This window comes from Ammospiza caudacuta, chromosome 22 (assembly GCF_027887145.1).
Source record: "Ammospiza caudacuta isolate bAmmCau1 chromosome 22, bAmmCau1.pri, whole genome shotgun sequence".
NCBI lineage: Eukaryota > Metazoa > Chordata > Aves > Passeriformes > Passerellidae > Ammospiza > Ammospiza caudacuta.
This window is the reverse complement of record NC_080614.1, coordinates 4,638,844-4,657,468: the sequence shown is the minus strand read 5'-3', so window position 1 is coordinate 4,657,468 and position 18,625 is coordinate 4,638,844. Positions and strand designations below refer to the sequence as shown.

Below are 18,625 nucleotides of genomic sequence, written 5' to 3'. Positions count from 1 at the left end.
GAGGCAGCGGGAGCGAGCGAGCGGGCGGCGCGGCGGGGGGAGCCGGCGAGGAAGCGCAGCCGCGGCGGAGAGCGAGCCCGGCGCCCGGCAGCCGGCCCGGCGGGCAGGGGGCCCCCCCGGCGGGGATGGTGCGGTCCGGCGGCCGGTGGCGCTGAGGGCGGCCGGGCCCCGCGGCGGAAGGGGCGGAGGGCGAGGCGGAGGCGGCGGCGAGCGGCGAGCGGCGGCCGGCGGCGCGGCGCGGGGGCAGGCGGCGGCCGGGAGCCGGGGCACGGGCGGCGGGCTCGCCCCGCGCCGCGCAGCATGGTCCGGGAAACCAGGCACCTCTGGGTGGGCAACCTGCCGGAGAACGTGCGCGAGGAGAAGATCATCGAGCACTTCAAGCGGTGAGTGGCGAGCGGCGACGGGGCCCCGTCCGGCCCGACCCGCGGTGTGGGGAAAAACGAAGGGAAAAACGTGGGAAAGGGGGGGAGGAGTGCGCGGGGACGGCGGTTCCCGTGGAGAGGAGGAGGAAAACAGCGCTGTAAATAACCCGCGCCATGGCGGGATCGGCGGCGCGGCCGGAGCGGGGAAATACAAAAATGGCTAAAAATGGACCCGAAACGACGGAGCAGCAGCGAGCGGGGCTCGGAGGTCGGCACGGAGCGGCTCCCATGCCGAGGATGTTGGGAGGCAGCGCTGAGCCTGGCCGACTTGTTTTCCATTCCTTTTTTTTTTTTTTTTTTTCAAAATTATTCAACGCTCGGACTTTTTTTCTATTTATTTTCGCCTATTTCACTGCGTTTCCCTCCCACCTGGAGCCATGGAGGATGCTGCGTGTCCCCCCGAGGTGCAGCGAGCTGTGGGAACCGAAGCGCCTGCAGCTGCGAAAACGTGACTCTGGGGGAAAAAAAAATCACACAAACCCACGGAGAAAACACGGGATCCTGCACGCGGGAAGCACTCTGGACTCCTTATATCGTGCTGGGTTGTTTTTTCCTTTTTTTTTTTTTTTTTATTGCATAGGTTAATCCCGCTCATAAGGAAGTAGTAGCTGTTTGCATGGTTGGGTTTTTTCCCTCCTCCCTCCGTCTTTCCCTGCGAGGAGGAGGAGGAAGGGACTTCTTCCCCACCGCCTCAGCAACACCTTTTTCCTGTGGAAATGCTCTCGAGTTGGTACACCCTACGCTGGAAGCTGGTTTTTTGGAAGAAAAAGAGAGTAACGAGCCCTGCTCAGCTCATGGCCCCTCCAGGCGCTTTGCTTTAATCCCACCAGCAGCAGAAAAAAAATGGATTTTGAAGCTTCCTTTAATCTTCCTGTGCTGGAAAAATGACGGAGCGTCCTTAATAATGAGTCACCATGGGAAAAATAAATGCGGTGACACCGAGGGGGAGAAAGGAAGGTCCCAGCGCTTCTTCCCTGGTTTCTGGTTGTCTGTTGTGGATGGAAGGACTGGGGGTCTCGCATCCCCCTCCATCCTCCTGGCCTCAGCTGCTGCAGCAGCCAAACCCCATCTCTGCATCCTCATCGCTCTGAAATGGCCCTGTTTTAATCAAGCTTCACCTTTTTTCACCTTTGTTATCCCCCTGAGCCGAGAATTCGCCTCTCGGTGAAGGCGCGGGATGGTGGATGTGTATTCAGGGTGGTTTGTCGTGTCCCTCAAGTCCTGGTTACGTGATCCAGTGCTGTTTACAAAGCCAGGTTTTGGGGGGAAAAGGCTCGCTCTGGAGTTATTTGGTTAATTCCAGCCATAACTAGCTGAGGGAACAGGCGCTCCACGGTGCAAATCTGACATTCCTCGGTTTTATTTTGTCCAGTCCTCCTCCTTTTATAAGATGTATTAAAGGAGGGAAAAAGTTGCCATGGTACTGTTGCTTGGAGATGGATGGGAAAAATGGCAGGCGCTGAATTCATTACCTTTTTTTGGTTGTTTTTACCTCGGCAAATCGCGATCGGAGGTTTGGGAGGGAGCTTTGTAGCCAGGCTATTTCTCCCTGGGGTTTGTGTGGTTGGACGGGGCTGATCCCACGGCAGCAAACAGTTAAAACGCGCTCCAGCCCTTTGGCTGCAGGTACCAAAGCAGGGGGAGGCAATGACAACGCCGCCTCCGAATGCTGCTGGGATGCACCCACCGGGATATTTGTGGCTGGAAAAGGGGCGAGGGGCCGAGCGAGGCTCGGTGTGTAGGTGCTGTAGGTGGACAATGGAGCGAGGCTTCCTTTGTATGCCCGTGCTCGCCTGGGGGAAGGGACAGGCGCTGCGCAAGGCGCTCACAGCACGGGGGGATTCTCCTCGCACAGCGAAGGGAAGGGAAAAGCGGCTGCCCGGCCCTGGAGGGGGCAAGGGGAAGGTTCTCTCTTTGGAAAGGACGCTGTATCGGGAGGGAAAGTCTTTTGGGAGGGAGCGGGGCTTGGCAGAGCCCGGTTCCCACCCATCCCCCAGCCTGGGAATAGGGCGAAGGAGGAGGCTGAGCCATGGGAGCCACGGGAGCGGGGCGAGCTCTGGGGGAAAAGCGCCCCAAACCTCGGCCGGGAATCGCCTCACCTCCCCCCGAGCCTCCGAGCGGCTCATTGAGTGTTTGTTTTTCCCCTGGGCTGGGGAAATACTGTCCTTGCCAGATGGAAGCCCGCTGGCTGGGCTGTTGCACGGTGCCCGTTTGAGAAACAACCATCTTGTTTCCAAAGAGGCAAAAATTCAGGGAAAACTCCTAAAACTTGCAGCTCGGCAGGAGTATGGAGGGTTTGCTGCCTCTCCTCCCCCCCTTCACTTAGCCACCGGCTGTGGGAACCTTGCTGGGATTTGCAGCCTCACAAGGAATTCTATAAAGAGATCAATTAAGAATTTCGAAGAAATACATGTTTTTATTCTTTTTCCCCAAATGCTCCTGATTGGTTTGTGTAGTTTACTGAGGTGAATGGAAATAACACTCCCTGCTGTGAATTCTTCTCTCAAATTAGAGAATACTGAAGCTGGTCTCAAGAAGCACTGGCTTACATGAGCAGTGCTGTTTTTCTCCTCAGAAGCCTTTTAAAAATCTTTCCTTGGTATTAAAGGAGATTGGAAAGGAGAGATTCTCCATGCATTTAAATACATCGACATTGTTTTTCAGTTTCTTACCCAAATACTCCCTTTTCAAAACCCAGTGCTCTGTATTTCCTTTCAGCTGAGCTATTAAGGCACCCTGAAATAGAAACACAGCCAGTGCCAGGATTGGAGATCCACTGTTCAGGTGGAATAAGTAGCAAATCCGAGTTATGATCTGGGAGATGTGAGCTTGGGGAAGTGGTGGGAGCAGTGGTTTGGGTTCACCTAATTAATGCTGGAAAAAACCCGTCGTTCCCTGTCCCTGAAACAGATGCTCAGCAGCTTGCAGAACAAGGCGACTAAATATAGTAACAGTTGTCCCCAACACAAGTGCTGCCCTTCCATGGTTTTTTTTCCTCCCTATGTTTTCTTCCAGTTATCTGAAAGAACGTGGCTTTGTCCATTTACTGGTGTTTTAAAGGGCAAAGAGGAGTAAAAGCCTCTTAATGATGGACCATGTGACTGTTGTGTGCAATCTCCTGTGCTGGGGGAGAAGTAAGACATTCACAGTGGCAACCAAGTCCAGGAGGAACCCTGGGTTTCAGGAAACAAAAGTGCTCCTTGAAAATCAGTGGAATACACTGCAGATCAGGGCAATCTTGGAGAAAATAAATAACTTTTAAGGGTTTTTTTGGAGTGGGAAGTGGGCTTTGTTTAGCTTTGCTGTGTTCCAGTGTCTGTCTCACAGGAGATCCTTTGGATGCCTCCTGGAGAAGTGGTTAAAGGCATTTTAAACATAACTGCAGAAAACCTGCCGTGACAGCGAGTGTCTGTTTGCAATAATTCCTGGAGAATATTTGGTCAGTTTGTGAGGAAATGTTTTGTCTTGATGGCTTGGAGTTTTATTTTGGCCTGGGAGAGTGGAATCTGTGCCTTCTGCTCTGTGTCACTGCTTTGGACTGAGGTGGTGTAGGGGAATTTTGGTGGCTCTGGTGCAGGACTGAGGTGGTATAAGGGAATTTTGGTAGCTCTGGTGACCTGGGGAGAATGGTGACAGCCACTACTGGTGTTGAACATTTGGAGGAAAAACTCACATCAGGCACCTGCAGGTCTTGCAGTGCCTTTCCACAGGAACTGGCTTGAGTCAGAAGGAACAGTGCTCCTGGTTTTCTAGCAAAGCTCTTAAATATGTTCCCTGGCATTTTTTGGTGATCACTGATCAGCAAGTCCTTGGATAACTTGAGATGGTTGTCCTAACTCAGCTCAGCCATACAGATCTCTATCCAGGTGTATTTTTTATTGTAGGAAAATACAGAAGTAAGGCCACAGAACTATTCTGTTTTGTCACTCTGTTTGTGTCACTTTAGGCATTTTCACAGATGAGGTGCTGCCTTTCCCAGCCTGGAGCTGTGAAGGAGGGGAGGGTACAGTTTACACCTGTGTTTTACTGGAGTGATGTCTGGAATCACGGGCAGCATCAGAACTCGTTGGTGCTGGTTTTACAAACACTTCCAGTAACGTAATCCAGAGAGCAAAGTAGGATGTTTGGTTGGGAGACTGGGGCAGGGGGATTGAAATAATTGCCCAGACTCAGAAGGGGAGTCCATGAGTCCTTTTGGTGGGTTCCAGTGAGCGTCAGCCTCACATGGAGTGTGGGCTCCTTGGTCAGTCAGGTGGCTCATTGGGGTGATGGTGCTGCTGGCTCTGGTGGTGGTTCCACCCTCTGGACTCAGCCTGGGTGATTATTTCAAAAAAACTTAATGAAAAGCCACGAAGAGTGTAGATTTGGACTAAGCTTCTATTAAGTGGTTTTATGTGCTGAGCTGTGGTAGAAAGATAAGTTGATGACACTTGGTCACAAAATTCTGTCATCTGCTGAGCCTGACTGGCATTGTTTCTTCTCTGAAGTTTCTTCAAAGGTCCAGGCTGTGTTTAGTTGTGATTATTTGTATCAGCAGCTTCTGTTGTTGAGCCGTTCAAGAGCCATGTTGGCTTTTGGTATTTCTTGCCCTTAGTGTAAATTCATTTAGTACAGCAGTAAAATAATCCCTGCAGAGTACAAGAAGAAAGATTCACATGTTGAGAACTTACCAGTCCAGTGAGGCATACAAAGGTATTAAATCCATTCATCAGGTCAGAGCAGGAGATGAATAAAGGCTTAAATTCACTTTGTGATAGCCTTGTTTACTGTTTTTTTATTCCTCCTTGCTTTTCACAGGCCTGAAAGTCATGCCAGGTTCCCTGGCAAATGACCTTACTGACGTCTTAAGGTGTGTCCAAAATTAGGACCTTGTCTTTGCTGAGGGCAGAGAGGCACTCACTGCCTGCCTTTCCATAAAAAAGGAAGTAAATAACCAAATGAGTGGAAGGCAGATACTGGATGAGGTGATGAGTCAGGGTAGACCTGGGGCTCCTCAGGAGCTTTGTTTTTGTGAGCTGATGTGTCACAGCTGCAGCTTGTCTTGCTGTTGTGGTGGTTTCACGCTGCTGTTGGGTTCTGAGGAAGAGGAGGAGGTGCCCTTTTGCATGTGAAGTGTGAAGAGGCACCTGAGAAATAACAAACACCAAAACTGTTCTCTGAGGATGTGTACTGAGGGTCACCCCTCCTGGCTGCTTTTAGGCTGCTGAAGGTTTTGGGAGAGTTGCAGTTGGGTGTGAGTTGTGGAGCTGCTGCTGGGTTGGATACACTCTGGATTTGTAGCTACCAAAAATAAGAAGCAGTGAGATATTTCACTTGTGTTTTTGATTAAGTTCATTGAACTTGCTGAGGTCTGAGAACGCCCTGAAACCAAAGACTGCAAGGACAAACATTCCTAAACAATGAATTGTGGAATAAACTAGAAAAATTATTGCTCTCCATAATAAGATTCTGAGCTGCATCTTTGGCATGCTGATTTAGGAATCTTGTGGGAGGAACAGGAGCCTGAGGATGGAAATTCACAGTGCCAGCCTTGCTGCTTTCCTTTTCTCAAGATTTTGTGGTGTTCTGAAGATTCCTTGGACAGTTAATGAAAATCAGACAGAAGTTGCTTTTTTCATCGCCCGGGCTACAAGTCAGCAGTGTTTCCCACCTGGTGATTGTACACACAGTTATTTGGAGGTTTCACCTTTCTGCTTGGGGAGTAATGGCAGCTCAGATCTCCTGAAACCCATCTCCACCACTGTCCTGCAGCAGCACATTCAGAGGTGATGAAGGCTCCTGGACCACGAGTAAAACACAGCAAGTGCCGTGGTTTGTGCATTTCAGTAGTTACTGTTTAACCTGCTGTAATGATCTCCTGCAGTCTGTAAAATCCTGCAGTGTGAAGATAACATCCTCCAGTAAAAGAACAAACATTGTTCCAGGCTTTTTATAAATACACCAGATATACCCCAGGGCCTGTCAGCAGGAAAGATTGAAGGCAGCACCCTTGAATTTGGTGAAACAACGTCCTTCCTGGGATGGATTTTTTGGAAATGCATTCTGTAGCTGTTGGTGTGTGGCTGGCTCTGGACTAGAGTTTGTGTGTCTGTGCCTTGTGTGAGGTGCAGATGTTGGGAGTGAGAAGGAGCAGAGTCTGGATGTGAAAGGAACATCAGTTTTCTGCTCAGACAAACTGATGGTGGGAGGAGAGCAGCAGTCTTTCGCAACAACCGTGTTCTGGTTAGAGGCTCGGACATTTTTAAGAACAAAAGGGAGCTTTTTTAGCTTCCTTTCTCTTCCCCTTTTTAATCAGGCTCAACAACTTAAAACTGAAAGGGCTTTTTTTGTATAAGCACACTTTGAATCTGGAGCTTCCACATCTGATCACAATGTCCTGAGAGCGCTCTCATCTCTCCACTGAGAAGCCAGAGAAATCCAGATGTGTCCAGAAGGAGGGTGAATGGATGATCTGCAGGGCTGTCTGTTGGATACTGCTGGTGAGGTAGTTCTGACCTGTGTGTGTTCCTCTGTCCAAATGGAGGAGTTTCCATGTCTTTTATTATTCCCAGTGTGGTGGGAAGTGAGAGCTGTGTTCAGACCAAGTTCCTGTCATGAAGGTGGTCAGGTACCCAGTCAGAGCTGGATTTGAAACCATCTTTCAGCTCACCACAAAGAACAGCCAGACTGTAAATGATTTTATTAAGCAAGTAGTGAATCACCTACAGTTTTTCTCCAGGAAGAAAACTGACCTGCTTGTGTTTGCCATCCATGGGATTCATTGAGAGTGACTTGGTGTTCCTGTCACAGCTTTCCCTGTGTCCTCGCCGAGGTGTTCACGGCTTCCGCACGGCACAAAGCTCCGCGCCGCGCTCCATCTGCTGCTGCTGCCGGGTGAATGCCTCCCGTCCTCATTAGCAGTGATGGCTGCCAGAGAGATCACAGAGGCTCCTTTAAATGCCCCTCTTTAGGCTCTCTGTGGCAGCTGCGGGTGACCTGTAATAGTTAATAGGGCAGAATAAGAAAAATAAATTGCCAAGTTGTATGTTTAAAGAAGTCATCTTTGGAGGGGAAAGAAGCCTTCCGGCCTCATTAGCATTCTTTCTGTGAGGGGAATAAAAGCTCAGAGTGGATGAGTATCTCCCTTGTATATGTAATCAACATCTGATTTCATTTCATGGGATCTGTGAGATGCTGCTCTTAGGAAGGCAGCTGGAGATGTATCCAAACATCCAATGGCCAGCACAGTCACTGCCTTGTAATCAAAGTCTCGGTAAACCTTGGGTCTTTTTCTTAACTCTGAAAAAACTTATTAGAAGAATTAGCAGCAGAGAATCTTTGCCACATTTGAAAAATAGAAGTGGCTTCAAGATTGATGTTGTAGATGATAAGGCTGGTTGTGGGTATGGTGAGATACACCATTTTTGCCAGCAGTTGAGCTCAGGAAGCATCTCTTCCTCTGCATCCTTTCAGAGTTTACAGCCCCTGGGTTGGCTGCAGTTAATGCTCTTGCCTGGCTTGTGTCAGTCTGATTTTGCAGCTTAAAGGTGAAGTTCATCACTTGGAACAGCATAGCATGAGGGAGCAGCTTTCCCAGCAGTGGTATTGGTGTATCCTTGAAGCCCAGGAGGAGCCCTTTGGTCTGGTAGTACATGTTCACCTCCAGATACAGCTCTGCTCAAGTCTTTGGTGTGGGGAGGCCTCCTTTAAGTCAGCTCATGAAACCAAGGTGTGAAACCTCGCCTGTTGTTGCCATGAAACTCCAGTTTCCAGCTCAGCTTTGCAAAACCTCGACTTTGAGTTGCACTAGAAGGAAAACCATTAAAGTCTGGCTGGTTCAGGAGCTCAGCTCTGGAAAGTCCCAGGCTCTCTCCTGTGGAGAAAGTGCCTGGAGCGCAGGTAGTCACTGCAGACTAAACACACCCGAGTGTGCCAGGCTCTTGCCGGGCGCTTGTCAGTGGGGAATATTATTTTCCTTGGGCTGACACCTGGCTCACGCCAAGGACTGTGCTGCCAGTTGGTTTAGTCACAGGGACAAGCACTTTCTCCAGGGCGATGGAAGCGGTGAGTCATGAAACAACGAATTAACATTTGCACATCTGTGTTTGGTGACTGGCTGGTGTGGCAGAGCGGGAGTGGCTGGACTGGCTGGGAACTGGCTGCATTTCCTCTCTGGTGTCAAGATCATAACCTCTTAGCATTGGTGAGCTTTTGTGATTGGGGATTTGACTGAGAGTCCTTGGATCCATGGCTGATTTCTGTCAGAAATGAATTTCAAGTTGTCAAACCCGTGGGCTGAACTGATGCCAGTCACTAGTTCAAACCCAGTTGAAGTTTGAGGGGGGAGGGGAGTTCCATCACTTGAGGTGGTCTCAGGGACTGCAGACAGATAAATATTTTTTTTTCTTCTGAAGTACCATTTTCTGGAAAGCCTACAAAACCTTGGAGAAGAGGCTGTAAATGTCTGTTGCTGGAGAAGTCTGTACCAGTGGGACCAAGACTTCCAAACTTCAAGATGATCCACATCTCAAGCGTTCTGCAGCGTGGCAGGGAGACCATAATGTTGTGACTCTGCATTTTCCTCCATCTGCTGCTGAATACATGCAAAGCAGGGCTTGGAGAAGCAAAAGTGAGATGGGGAATTACCCTTTCGTGTAAGAATAAAAAAAACTCGATTAATCAAGAGATTCCCCTACAGTTGCAATGCTGCGCATTCTTAACATCAAATCCAAACAAATCCTAAAATCAGTCACGCAAAAGAACAGGCTTGAGCAATTCCCCTGCAGAAAGTGTTGAACGTAGGCTATCACCACTGGTGTTTTTGAAGCAAATCTGCAGATTATGCTTTAAGCTGGAAGGAAAAAAATGGCCTGGAGATGGAATTCGGCGGCTGTGCCTGGCGTGTAGGAACGTGACGGTGCGCATCTGTGTAGGTTGGGGATAAAGAATCACAGCTCGTTGTGCTTGAGACAACACAGCTGAACATGCAGAGTTCCTACATATTTCTGTAACCTTTCTGTGCTTCTACAAATAGTGGCATTTATTGTGATCTGCTTGGAGAGCAAGACCGAAGTATTGCTGCCATGTGTATATATATATATCTTCCCTAATCAATTTTGAACCCATTTGCCAGTATCAGCTAAACCTGAGGGCGAAGGGGATATTCAGTCTCAGAGACATGACGTTCCTTTGAGTTTTGTGAAAACAAGCGGTTTTAATAGAGGAGAGAGACCTGATTAGCGACCCCATGGAGAGAAAAGCTGCAGTGAGAGCACAGCCCTTATTAGACATTAAAGAATCCACATGGGAGAGAGGTGTTCCTGACCGTGGGAAAAGCTGCAGTGGGAACTGGCAGTTATTGGACGCCAGAGAATTCGACCTCAAGACATGCATCCGTAAGAAATGAGTCTTCATTAGTTCTGCTCACAAAGCTGCTTTGATTTTTTTTTTCTTTTAAATAATATATATACCAATAAGCTATGGGTGCTTCTGTGCTTTTCCTTGATTGTTCCAAAGAAACAACTAGGAAAAGTGCCTTAGTAAGAGACTTTGTCCTGGCTAGCTGAGGTGGTTGTGCCGTGTCTGGCAGCTGTAGGTGGCTGATGTTGTGTCAAGCCCTTCACTCCAGCACGGTGGAGCTCTGGCTGGGCTGATGCAATGCTGGGTTCTCCTGTGCTGCCGGCAGCGGAACTGCTGACAGGGGTGGGGAGGATGTTAAATGTAGCCCAGTGAGATGTTGCATGGAGTGCTGAGAGGCGTTTTTATTCATCCAGCTTCGTGTAATCCCCATGTCCAAAGCATGGCTTCAGCTCCCCCGCCCTCCTCTTCGCCCTGGTTTGAAAGGTTGCTGGGACTCCTCCTTGGGGCTGTTCCGTGTCCTGGGGGTCTTGCAGTGGAGCTGGTTTGTGTTTTAAGGAATGGATGCACCTATATTCAGATGTGACCTGATGTGTGTTGGCTGCAACAGCTGATCTGTGGCAGAACTGGTTGTCATGGGGAAAAATTTCTTGGTGTGTTGACTCTTGGATGAAATCCTTGCTACCAAAACTGGGAGCTATGAAAAACCAGGTTTAATTCTGTTTCTTCCCTCTACAGTACATAACAATTCCATTTGTATATTAATATTTCAGCAGTATCCAGAAGGTCACTTTGCAGTAAAGACATAAATAAAATGTCTTCATTAGGAATCACTCTTATTGGGGGTCTTAAAATGGAACATTTGGCTGAGCTGTAAAGAAAGAGGTGAGCACTTGTTCCAGCATGGCTTTATCTCTGCACTGTCTGATCTGTTGAGCGTTTTGCTCCTAAATACCAGAAGTATCAGGAGTATCAGTGAATGTGCCTATGCTAGCTTTTTAATTTCCTACTTTGTCATCTCTTAGGGAGGGATTACGAGTGCAGACAAAGCCCTGGCTGTTTTCTGTGCGTGGCAGGAGCACGTGCTGTATCTCATTAACAAAACCCCTGTTTGTAGTCAGGAGCTGGGAGATTTCCCATTGAGTGCTGCTGGGGGCCAGAGGGAGCTGCAAAGTCCAGAGGGGTCTGGGTTTGAGTGGTTTGGGTGTTGGAGCAGGAGCGTAGAAGTATGAGAGTTGTGCTCAGAATTCATCCCAGGATTGTCTGGCTGAACTCTGTAACCTGGGTGATTGTTTCTGTTCCTGGATTTTGATGTTTCCCTGAAGATCTTTATTACTAGAAGAAGTGCTGCAGAGAATGCCCTGAAGAACATTGTTTTTCTCCCCCCAAAGGTCACAGAGCCAATAAAGATCACTCTAAGCAGGTTTTAAAGCATCTCAGATTGTAATCTAGAAAATGATGGGAGCTTGGTAATTAGGGCATGTTTCTGAATCATTGTTGTCACAAGGGCTGCTCTTGGTGTTGCTCAAAAACCAGAGCTTCTTGTGACACAAGGAGCTTTTATTTTGCTTGGCACTGGGAAGGTGAAGGATTTCAAAGCTGCACATCTCCTGGATTTATCACTCATGGATGAGCTTTCCTACTTGTGATGGTCTGGAGTGCTGTCCCAGCCCCTTGCTGTGTTTTATCTTTATAGACACAGCAATTATCTGCACCAGTGCCCTCAGCACGGGTGAGAAACAGGAGGAGCTGGAAACCATTGCACAGCAGGAGATGATGGTGTGAGTTGCCATTATGGAATCATGGTGGGGATGGCTGACACTACTGGAGTTCTGCAGTGAATGGCTATGACTTCTTCAAAAGGAATTGGCAAGGAAGGAGAGGTGGTGGGGTAGCCCTGTGTGTCAGGAAGTGTTTGGATTGTCTAGAGGTTAATGATAGTGGTGACAGGGTTCAGTGTTTATGGGAAAGAATGGTGGGAAGGCTAACAAGGCAAATATAATAGAACAGGAGTCTGTTCTAAACCACCCAGCCAGGACACCAGTTTCATCTGAAGAGACAGATGAAATATTCTGTAAGCAGCTGGGAGAAGTCTCATGATCACTCTTGTTCTTGTGGGGGACTTAAGCCTACCACATGTCTGCTGGAAACATAGCAGAAAGGAAGCAGTCTGGGAGGTTTGTGGGGTGTGTGAAGGACACAATTGGTGAGGGAGCCAACCAGGGCTTGGCATGGAGTTGTCCATAGTAAATACTGCTCCTGGTCTGCCCTGAGTGCAGCTGCTGGCCCAGGCAGGCCTACCAAGTGAAATGATTGTAGCTCAACAGGTGACAGTTCCTCACATTTATTAGATTTAAAATTAAGTGTAGTTTTCCAGGATGGTAGAATTCTGCTTGTTTCTGTCAAGATCTTATCTCAGTGAATTGGAATGATTTTCATCCCAGTCCTGTGCACACTCTTCTCAATGGTCTGTCCCTGATTTTGGTGTCTGCTGCACTTTAGTTACTGTATTTATGAAACAGTCAGTGCAGTCATTTATGAAACAGTCAATTTTGAGTGGTTTTTGTTTAGATGTCTTAATTTTTCTGTGTCTCTCAGTCCTCAAGTCTCCTTCCATGCCAGGCATGTGATGATACTGTCAGATTTTGAGTAATGCTCTGCATTACTTGAGGCACAGTTTAATTCCAAAGACGTGTGCTGCTCAGGTCTGAAGATGGTGAAATACCACCTTATATCACTCTACATATGAAATTGCCTTTCTAAAAAAAAATATAAGTGTATATATAAATTTTATAACAATAAAGCAGGTGGCTATAATGCATATGAATCTTGGAAGATGGTGGAATGTCATTTCCTTAGGATAAGTGTGTTGGAACTGCTGTGTATTTCATTTATTGTATCACTGCCCTCATTGAGATCAGTTGTAGTGCCGTAATCTTTGCAAACGCCCGTGTAGAGACACAAGTTCCCTTTGTGTTGCTGGCTCAGGAACTCTCTCAGTGGTGAATATTAAACACCTTTTGTGAGCGGTGCGGGCGGGAGACGCTCACTGTGCGATTCCTGCTGGGAGCTGGTGGTACTGGAGGCTGGTGCTCAACTCCAACGGGATTTCTGCAGGATAGCTGTCTCTGTGGCTCGGTGTCCTGCTGCTGGTAAGATCCCAGTGTGGTTGGTGCTGCTGTTTGCTGTGTTATTTTGTGTATTCTGTGTCTGGGAAGTGGCTGCACGTGCTGTTGTGGTGGGCCAAGTCTCTCAGGCTGTGAAATGACCATCCATGATAGTAGAAGATCCTAGAACTGATGTTCATGGACTAAACAGACACCCTTTAGCCTGGATAAAAACCCCCATGGAGGGTGATGGCATTTTGCTTTATGGTGGTTTAGTAGCTGCACATCCTGGATTTCCCTGTACCTAGAGCAAACCTGCTTTGTCCAGGGCTACAGTACCTCTAGTGTGGGGTATTTGGACTGATTTGGTGTCAGGAGTAAGGAGAAGAGGCACAAACATCTGGTGAAGTATTATTTCAGGACACATTATTTTGTTATGAAATAACAACAAAGCCAGAGGAATGTGATTGGCCAAGGAAAGCTTCAAGCTGTGCGAGCGTTTTACTGAATAATGCAGGCTGGGGCTTGCTGGGGTTATATAATCACAGAGGAGGAAGGAGTTTGAGTGTGGCACAGCAAAATCAGCCAAGCTTTTCAGATGGCTAAAGATACCTGACTGCAGTCAAAGGGAACCTGAATGAATACAAAACACTGGGATGTTCTGCTGTGTCGGAGCAGCTTGTCAAATCATGCTTGTAATGGGTGGTGCAGAAACACAGAAAAAGCTCCTGTGTTATTTTGGGTCCTGCAGTGTCTGTTGCATTTAGTAGTATGTGGAATGGAGCACGGCACCAGCTTCTAAATGAAAATGGAGTGAAGTTTCTTTGGCTGGAATGTAGCTGACCTGCAGAACTCTGCAGTGATGAAGACAGTTGGGTATGAAAGGTCTTCACAAACCTGTGGGAAGCACAGCAAGAGAAATAGGAGAATACTGTGATTTAAGGTGGAACTTGGTTTATATTAAAAATCTCCCTCACTTCAACCCACCTCTTCTTATCATGTACAGATCTTCCTGTAAAGATCCTAATCAGTTTATAGAACATTGCAACTAAACAGTAAGGTTTACTCACTACACAATTACTGGCTGGCATTCTCGTAGCCCATGCTTTGTTTAGAATGATTTTGGGAGCAGCAGGGACTGTGCAGGAAGAGTGTTCAGAGTGAGCAGCCGAGCTGAGCTGGTTTATTAGAGCTGGAAAGCCGAGGTGCCGATCCCCGGGGTAGGGAAGGCTGGAGGGTGTGGGATGACTTTGGCTGTGCCAGGGTGACACGTCGCTCCTGGGTAGGAGGAACCAGCCCAGCCCTGCATTGGCAGAGGCTGCGCCTCCCAGCCCGGCTGTGCTGTCTCCTGCTTTGGGAGGAAGAGCTGAGGAGGAGGAAGGGCTGCAGAGCGAGGGAAACATGCTGAGCAGCTGTGCCAAGAGCCCAGAGACATTTCAGCTGCTTGAATATAGAGGTGCTTTGATCTACAGTGAATAAACCGATAATGCTTAAATTATGAATTCCTTTTCTTTGTGTGAAAAGCTGGATTAGCGTGCCTTTGTTCGAGCAGTGATTATTGAGCAACTTTTTTTCTGCAAGGGCTGCTCGATGTGTGTTTACAGCCGGGTGCTTCGGTCGTGCTGTGCTGGTGGAGGGGCTTGGTGACATAACAGCTCCCCACGTCCTTGTCTCCTCCGCTTGAGGTTGAACTGTAAACCCCGCCGAAAACACGGCCTCGGCCGCTTCTTTACGATGTGGAGCTAATGATTAATCTGCAGGAGTTGTGGACGGGAAGAGGCACTAAAACGCCTTGTTTTTATTCGCGTCTGCGGAGTGGGAGCCGAGCGAAGGCACCTCTTTGTTTCTGTTGGACTGGCAGCGATTGCAAAACGCAGCCTTGGGAAGGGCTGACGCACAGGTGTAGCGATATGAGGCGAAGGTTGAGAGGAGCTGTCCTGGCAGCGCTATCAAAGGTCGTGGCCATGCCTCCCCTGGCCTTTTGTCCCCTCTTCCCAGCCCTCTGCCTGGACAAAGGTTGCTCCTCGGAGCACGTTCACCTCCATCTTGCCTTGCTTCGGCGTAAGGAAGCGCAGCGCTCTCGCTGCCTCTCCTCCCCCGGCCCTTCAGAAGTGTGGTGGTTTTTTCCTTGTAGCGTTTCTGTGCTGCAGTGAAGCCGTGTGGTGATACAGCACTGCAGATCTCCCGCCTCTCCCCCCTGGTCTCCTCCCGGCAGCATCTGCCAAGACAGGAGCAGCTCGGAGAGGCGCCAATGGGTGCGGCCGGGCCGGATCGCTCGGCACATTGATCCTGGCGGAGGGGACCGAGGGATGTCTGCAGTCACAGGACTGAGACAAACCTTCCTCTTCCAGCAGCTCCCCTGCAATACCCAGGGCTCTCTCCTCCTCGGGTTTCTCTCATCCCCCGCTTCTGCTCCATTTCTCCTCCTCCTGCCTGCCTCCCTCGCTTTCAGCAAAGGCGATTGCCACAGATTATCCTCAGGGCCTGTCAAGGGTGCGGGGCAGGACAGCGAGGCACAGCGTATATTTATGTATCTGGATAACGGGGGATTAACAGGCGCCGTCTCGGAGTGGAGTGATTTACCACCATGACTGCACTGCAATACAGTAGTAGCCTCCCCCATACATTTCTTATTTAGGAAAAAATAATTAATAGCTGAAGTGCACTTCTTCCAATATAAATATTCATATTGGGAAGAGTCACAGCTTTGCTAGGTGGGTTTTGTGGTAGATGGGGACCTTATTACACTGGTGTTTTGTATTCTGTCTGCTTTCTGGGCAGCATGAGCTTAGATATTTGAACATTTTAAACACATTCTGCATCTTCTACAGCAAAAGAATGACAGTTCTGACTGTGTATGTATAATAACATGTACGTGTTAGGATTTCAGAATTAGGCAGTAATTGTCAAGGTGGGGAGCAGGCAGTCGTTCAGAGCCCAGCTCTGATGTCAGTGGCAGGCAGTGCTTCATGTGAGGGGGCCATGGTGGCTGCAGTCAAAGGACAGCTACGATTTTAGGGATATTGATACCATTATCAACAGTATCTTAATCCTGTTCCCCCTGAAGATTGAAGGCAAGTACAGGTTCACATTGCCAGAAACTCAATGTGTAAACACAGTGAGCAAAAGGAAAGTGTGTGTTCTAACCAGTCGGTTTGGGAGCTACATGGTTTAGGTGTGAGGGTTGGAGTTAAAAAGGGTGATCCTAACTAGGATTCCTAATTACTTTCCATATTTTTTGTCACATTCATTCATGGCACGAACATTTTCTCAAATAGGCTTTTTCCTGTTTTCCTTCCCTCTCCTTCCTTTCCTGTTCCCTCTCCTGCTCTCTCTACATCTGCCACATCCAATTAGGCCATTTTTTTTTTTCCTCACACAGATTTTATTAACCATCTCCTCTACTCTTCTGGGCTTTCTAAATCTTACTTGCAAGGCAAGATAACCAAATCCAGCTTCCAAAGAGAGCATGCTTTGAGAAGCAGCTTTCCTGCAGTTCCATTTGCCATTATTGGAAGCTTTTAATTAAATAAAATACAAAGAAACAATAAAAAAATAACCAGAGCATTACAGATTAGGAAACTCCCAAGAATTAACACAGGCACAAAGGTGACAAGCTCAGTCCTGCACAGCTGAGAGGCAGGAACGTGTCTTGCGTGTGACCGTGTCTCTTTATGCCCAACAAGGCATTTATTTTATTTTATTTTTTTCTTGGAAGATGCTCTTGTTTGTGCACACAGCGTATTCAGTGGAGTATAAACCAGGGAAAAAAGGGCTCTAAATCCAAACCAAGTTATATATAAGTGTAGTAGGTCAGGCTGGAATGAGAAGGCAGCAGTCAGCCAGGCAGGTTTTCAGATCGTATTTAAGGATTAGTCATCCAACAACAATGATGAAATTGTAAGGTGTAGGAAAAGCCAGGCATGAAACCGAGGCAGCTCGGGGATCTGACAGCGTGTGTGCCTCAGCCTGGTGGTTGTATTCCCTTCTCCTGTGTGTGTGGCTGAGAACAGTTTTGTCTGTGTAAGGTCTGTTTACATCTGCCTGGCCTTGTGCTGCCTTTGTGCATAGAAATTTTTTCACAATAATTCTTCGTGGAGTTTACAAATACTTCCTGATTAGGTTTTTATTTGTGCGTCCCTTTCCTCTCTGTCGGCACATTCAGAAATACACTTTCTGCCTTCTCTTGTCCTGGATTACCAGCTGCAGTTCAGAGCTTTTCCCTGCTTTGCTCAGAATCTTTTGGCAGAGAGAGCTGAGCACCCAAACCCTGCAGTTGTTGGCTTTAAAATGTCACTGTGCTCATCCCGCCCAGCTTGTCCTTTCTACTGTGAGTGGATGCAAGTTATTTAAGTATGTTTTTACATCTTGTTTCCTTGTGTACACAAACATGTTTGGGTTTATTTTTATTTTGCATAGACATTTACTCATCCATAAGTGCCAGTGTTGCAGTTACTTAACATACATTATGTAGGGTGGTGTCACATTCCCTCCAGCATTTGTCAGCTCCTGTTGGGCAGCTGGGGCTGCAGTGGGACTGGGAGGCTGAACCCCAGGTCTGGGGTCCGTGTGTCCTGCTAGGTGTGGAAATAAATGGGTTTGGGATCAGGAGTGAGGATCACAGTGGAGACTCTGGGTTAAATACAGATCGAAGTAGTGGAATTGCTGTGTCAAGGTCGTTTGTCTCCTAAGAAAATTGATGGCTGTCTGTATTTTTCCTCGTGACACAATTTTGTTTTAATTGTGCCTCTTTAATTGTGTCAGACTAACGATGTGCAGGCTGCTCTGGTTGTGAACACCTTTCTATTTCTTCAGCCGCTGCTGCTCTGTTGCTATAAAAAGGGTGATCCCATGGTAGGCTCCCCACATTCAAGAAAGGAGTTTAAATGTAACCATGGAAAGTTTAAATGGCTTTTTTCTCTCTCCAAATGGCTTTTCCCCTCCTAGTGTCTCCCAATGATTGATTTTCCTGGCACAGGGGAAGGGTGAAGGGTTGGGTGTTGATTTTGCAGGAGGCAATGTTATTAAATGTGGTCTCTTCCCACCAGCACTAACGTGTGTGCTCTGCTTTGCTTCTCTTCCAGATATGGACGTGTCGAAAGTGTCAAAATCCTCCCTAAGAGGGGGTCGGAAGGCGGAGTGGCAGCGTTTGTGGATTTTGTGGACATCAAAAGTGCCCAGAAGGCACACAACTCTGTCAACAAAATGGGAGATAGAGACCTACGGACGGATTATAATGAGCCAGGAACCATTCCCAGTGCTGCGCGGGGATTGGATGATACAGTTTCCATAGCATCTCGTAGTAGAGAGGTTTCTGGGTTCAGAGGAGGTGGTGGGGGGCCCACTTATGGCCCCCCACCATCACTTCATGCACGGGAAGGACGTTATGAGCGGAGACTTGATGGGTAAGTTCCAAGGTTTCTCTAGGCAGGTATTTTGTATTTGATATGGTGAGAAACACAAACTCGTATCTAGGGCCCCCAGATGGATTTAAAATTTTGGGAATTATCTATGTTTCCTATTTTGGGTTGGAAACGGAAGTGATTTCTATCCCAGTGGCTGGTACCTTGTGGATCCATAGAGGATGTGTCCTGCAGCTGGTTGGATATCTACCTACACTTGCAATAAGGTGGTTTTAAGATGGAAGATTTCCTTTGGCCAGCATCGATATTGGAGTTACTCTTTTCTAGAAGTAGCGATCCCATTTCTTGGATAATATTAAGGCCTTGCTGGATGTATCCCTGCTGCCAGATGGAGCTA

The 18,625-nt window shown here is 48.0% G+C and overlaps 1 protein-coding gene across 1 annotated transcript in view; it reads left to right on the top strand.

Annotated features, from left to right (window-relative positions):
• Positions 1-252: 252 nt before the first annotated feature.
• Positions 253-18,625, top strand: part of SPEN (spen family transcriptional repressor) — a 65,205-nt gene continuing 46,832 nt past the window's right edge. The window contains exons 1-2 of the mRNA XM_058818627.1: positions 253-383; positions 17,950-18,270. Coding sequence (XP_058674610.1) covers positions 301-383; positions 17,950-18,270 — 404 coding nt within the window. The 5' untranslated portion in view covers positions 253-300. The remainder of the gene's footprint in view (positions 384-17,949; positions 18,271-18,625) is intronic.